General features: G+C 41.4%; 3 protein-coding genes across 3 annotated transcripts; all 3 read left to right on the top strand.

Moving 5' to 3' along the window:
- The first annotated feature begins 1186 nt into the window (after window positions 1-1186).
- Window positions 1187-1670, top strand: LOC120445387. Its single transcript, XM_039625793.1, has one exon. It carries the CDS (start codon window positions 1305-1307, stop codon window positions 1566-1568), a length of 264 nt encoding a protein of 87 aa, XP_039481727.1. The 5' UTR covers window positions 1187-1304; the 3' UTR covers window positions 1569-1670.
- An 881-nt stretch (window positions 1671-2551) lies between these two features.
- On the top strand, window positions 2552-3302 carry LOC120445385. The gene is made up of 2 exons (XM_039625791.1): window positions 2552-2790; window positions 3123-3302. The coding sequence occupies exons 1-2, from the start codon at window positions 2578-2580 to the stop codon at window positions 3189-3191; spliced, it is 282 nt and encodes a 93-aa protein (XP_039481725.1). The 5' UTR covers window positions 2552-2577; the 3' UTR covers window positions 3192-3302.
- Window positions 3303-3369: 67 nt separating this feature from the next.
- LOC120445388 lies at window positions 3370-3936 on the top strand. Its single transcript, XM_039625794.2, has 2 exons — window positions 3370-3522; window positions 3593-3936. The coding sequence occupies exon 2, from the start codon at window positions 3626-3628 to the stop codon at window positions 3776-3778; it is 153 nt and encodes a 50-aa protein (XP_039481728.1). The 5' UTR covers window positions 3370-3522; window positions 3593-3625; the 3' UTR covers window positions 3779-3936.
- The last annotated feature ends 712 nt before the right edge of the window (window positions 3937-4648 follow it).

Here is a 4648-nt window from a genome sequence, read left to right as displayed (position 1 = left end):
AAACAAAAAAAAAAAAACAAAAAAGATAAACAATGAAGTCTTGACCCAGTTCAGAGTGGCTTTTTGCACTGCCCTCTGTCATCATCATCTATGTGGCGTGGGTGGTGCCAAATCCACCAACTTTGCATACAAAAACGAACGCTTACCAAAATTGAGACAGCAACCGGGTCTACGAGTGGTGGTACGAGCTAACCCGATACATTTTCCTTAAATTTTTTGTGGATTTTTTCCGATTTTCCTTTTTTGGGCCGGTTGATATAGGGCAAAGTGCAGTCAGACAGTCATTGGATCATTTGTCTTGCCATTGTTGCTTTTTCCTCTAGATTTCTTTTTCGGTCTTCCGTTTTTATATCAAGCTGCGGGTATTTCTTCAGGCATTTCAGTTCAAAGGGTCAGAGGACGAAAGGTTGCGACATTGTAATATTTTAAGTTCAAAATCTATAAAGGCTTCATTGCAAAATAAAAGTAGCCAAACTAATGCAAAAGCAGCCGCTTAATTTAAAAATCATTACACATATCCATTGTATGATGCAATATCATGCTTATTCAGTTGCAATTCTATTTCTATAACTCTTACATTGTTTAATACATACATTTTTCGGGAACAAAGTGTATAAACTAAAAATGAACATCTTTGTATATAAATAGACCTTGTGTTTAGTCATCTAAAAAAGTCGTAAAGTTCGAAAAAAGCGGTAAAACCATTAATTTATAATAAATAATACACTGGGACTATTACATATACACATGTATCAAAATTAATTAGTATTTGTTATAATTAACTGTGTTTGTTTAAACCTCATACTTTGTTTAAGCTTCGAATGTTTCCGTACACCAAGCATTAAAGCAAGCGTAATAAAAATATGAAATTAAATCACATCAATTTAGAGTTTTATCACCATCCTTTTTCGTTGCCAATTAGCAGACAATGCATTCGTTAACTCCTTTGTAATCTGGGCGTAGGGTGCTACATTTCCACCAGATCTCACATTTTAAAGCATTTTCAGCCGAAATGATGCTCTCGAAACGGCCCACACAGATACACCACCACACACACACACACCACCACACACCACCACACACATACACGAATTTTGCTGGAAGGGAGAAAAAAAAGTTACGAAAGCAAACAGAATCACTGCCCCCTGACTGGAGCTGAATGTTCCGAGCAAATGAAGGTGTCAAAATGACAAGCAGAGACAGCTAAAAAAAAAAGAAGAAGGGAAACGAAGGATGCACACACTTACACACACATAGACATACACTGGAATCCAAGCGGAGTGGGTAGGACGTGCGATGGATGGATGTCCGCCCTCCTGGCCGCCCTTCCCCCCTTTTTGGAGCCGCCCCTTCCGCCTGTTGGCCCGGCTAACTGTGTAAATGGCAAAGCGACAGCAGCATTTGCTAACTTTGCTGCAGCAGCAACAAAGGCCAAAGCACAGCCCCAACAAAAACTACATAAATGTATCTATATCTATATCTATATCTATCTAAGCGATGGCCGTGCATTGTATTGCAGTTACGTGCTCGATGGTCCAGCAAAATGGCGAGGCGAAAAAAATCTCTGAAACAAAATCAACAAAGAAGCACCAAGAACAGCAGGGGTCTTGTCGTTGCGAAAGTCTTGAATACACTACTTGTATAAACATTTAAGAAGCACTTCTCCTTAAATGGCCAGAACATATGTAAAAATCATATTAATACTGAAAAGAATTGCTGAAAAAAAAAAAAATATCTCAAAATATTAACCAAAAATAATTTTTACAAATTTAGTAAAGTATCTATTGTGTTTAATAGAACACAATGAATTCCTAACCCACACAATTCTATACTAAATATAAATATAAATATAACTAAAGTGAACATACCAAAGAGCTGAAAGCTAGAGTATCGCCCATAGAATAGAGCCAGCAAAACAGCTTAAAGACTTTGGCTGTGCCAACTGCTTACCCACTTGCCAAATTCGCAAAGCGGATTTAGCTTGTAGCCAAACTTTAAATGAGTTCAAGCTGATTTGGAGCGCACATTGAGCTCCAGCAACGTCTCCTTTACCAGTTACAACCACCGCCCCCGCCCCCGCCCCCAATTGATGACTGTACTTCTGGCGCTGATGAAGCATAATGATGATGGCTTTGCCTGATTGATTGATTGATAGCTGAAGGATTGGTCGCGAGCTGGTGGTGCCCCCTCGACTTGCACTTGAAACATAAGCGCACGGCCGGCCGCCAATGAATTCCTTGCAAGCAGAAATTCAGATTGCTCATACGCCGCGTCAGCCGTCGTGCGGTGTATAATTTTAGACCATCAACGATGCATCACATATAGCACCCCCATCTTCGGCTCCCGCTCGGCACGACCAATTAATTTCGTTCAAATAATTATGAATGTTGGAATATTTTTTTGTACACTAATTTGTGTATATATATCATTCGTGGCAAACGAGCGCCGCTTTTTTATGGCGGCCGTGAGCCGGAAGTGCAAGCGAAAACTGTCGCACCAGCGAAACTGGCCATGTTCCCAGTGGCCGTTCCCACATGGCATTTTCGATCTCCGTCGGCGGCGCCAGTTGCATTCGGAATGGATCAGTGGACGGGTGTGCACCGGGCGTTCGTCATACGCGCCTACTACAAGAGCAACGACTCCATCAGCACCGCCCAGCGGCTCTTCAAGAAGCAGTTCAGCATTTACCAAACGCCGCCGACGAATGTCATCAAGTCCTGGCTGAGGCACTTCGAGAGCACGGGCACCTCGCAAGGAGGATGTGGAGGATATGCGAGATCCTCGCTGCCAGTAAGTGCAGTTTTCAGAGCCAGCAAGGATCAGTGAGGATAGTAAAGATGAGCTAAAATGCTCCAAGAGTATGGAGTTGTAGTAAATTCTTTGGCATTTAAAGGAATTTTAAACCCTCAAAGATCTGGAAATGTAAATAGTAATTCAGAATATACAGTTCAATAGAACTATTTAGCTCCGTATTATTGCCCAAATATTTCCCAAGTTTTTGTGCCTATCTATGAGATTATCTTACTACCAAATGGAAACCGTTATCCTCAACTGGTTATTTAATGTCAATATTTCATTGCTCAATTGAGTTTCCCATTAAAAGGCGATTCGTATCATTCCAGCAAATCTTCTGCACCATTTGCAATCAGTGCCTGAGTAATGAGAAGAACTTTAGCAGCTCGGTGAAGTGAATGCGAGTATGCACATGGCGCATAAGTTAATCTGTTTATCGTATATAAGTTAGTGTGTATGGTTCGCAAATAAATTTCTTGGCTAATTAACAAGCTTGCCAAATCAACACATCTGCCCGCTGGCTGGCTGTCTTGACCCACTTGCTCGTTTGCATTTGTATTTTCTGAAAAATGTATACGCAAAAACCAAAATCAGAAATTCTTTTGAGCAAGTGTGTCATGAAATTGCCATTCGTTTCTGCTCTATATACCTGGGCAGCACATAAAACAAATATTTTCCAAGTATACCAACCGACTGGGGGTGTACACATCACGTCAACGCCGCAAATTGGTAAGTAATCCAGCCAGATTAAATCGAAATTCATTGGCATCCCCACCACTACTCTCCTCCGATCCATTAGGTTTGTTTCGCTGCAAATTTTTCAGGCTCAAGTATGTCACTGTGGTCCCAGCTGAAACCGATGGAGTGGTGTAAGGCCGTCTACGGGGACTATCATACCTGGTCATTCGTCAAGTGTTCCTTGGCATTCTGTGCCGGTGTGCTCCTCGTCCGCAGCCTCGATGGCAAATTGCCGGACAGCAGCTAGAGTACCGAAATTCAGACCTATAACTAATCGAATATAGGGTCATATTGCCAGTCATCCAATCAGAAAATCAGGATGACACCCTAAAGCTGTAAATTGCTCTAGTATTTCGTTTACTTGTTGACTTAAATAAAACTACAAAGATTAGGTTCCCAAGATTATACATTTAGTGAAACTATGTATTTATATTTAGACAAGCAGCGATAACTTTCTGGAATTTATAATATGTGAGAAAACTGCGAGCATAGTATACTTTTGGCCAAACAACAGAATCCCATCCAGTTTTGTCCCAAATATTAAAGAAGCCCTCGATCCTCATGGATTTCGGGTCATCCTTAGTGGCCTTCGTGACTTTCATTTGGTTTATGACACAACTCAAGTCCTTGCGACCAATCAAAGTCTCAGTTGTCAGCTTTTGGCAAAAAGTAAATCTCATATTAGCCATTTTCCGGCACCTTGCTGAAAATGTCCACTTTGGGGGAATATCATCGAACTGTCATGTTACTTGGAGTAAAAAACCATGTGTCGTTGTTGACAGGCAAGTTGAAGCCGGATGATTCCATAAAATGATACACACGCTCATCCTACTTACAGATTACAATCGGAAAATGCGCATAAGGTTTTACATTCTGGCCGTCTTTGGCATTAGTTTGAGATATGTGTGTGCTGCTGGGAAAGCATCCTGCCCCGCGGCAGAGAAAATAAAATTAGGCATCGCTTTTTGCCATAAACATAAAAATTCCAGAGGGGCAGAACATCCATAGCCAGCAGCGATTCCTTGGCATCATAATTTCGAAATGACAGGTAATTTGGAAGCAGCAAAAGGAACAGGAAGTGGAAGTGGAAGTGGCATCTCGATGCTTTTGGGGGGGC

Source organism: Drosophila santomea, chromosome 2R, assembly GCF_016746245.2.
Source record: "Drosophila santomea strain STO CAGO 1482 chromosome 2R, Prin_Dsan_1.1, whole genome shotgun sequence".
Classification (NCBI taxonomy): Eukaryota; Metazoa; Arthropoda; class Insecta; order Diptera; family Drosophilidae; genus Drosophila; species Drosophila santomea.
The sequence above is the reverse complement of the archived record's forward strand: the minus strand, read 5'-3'. Positions and strand labels throughout refer to the sequence as shown.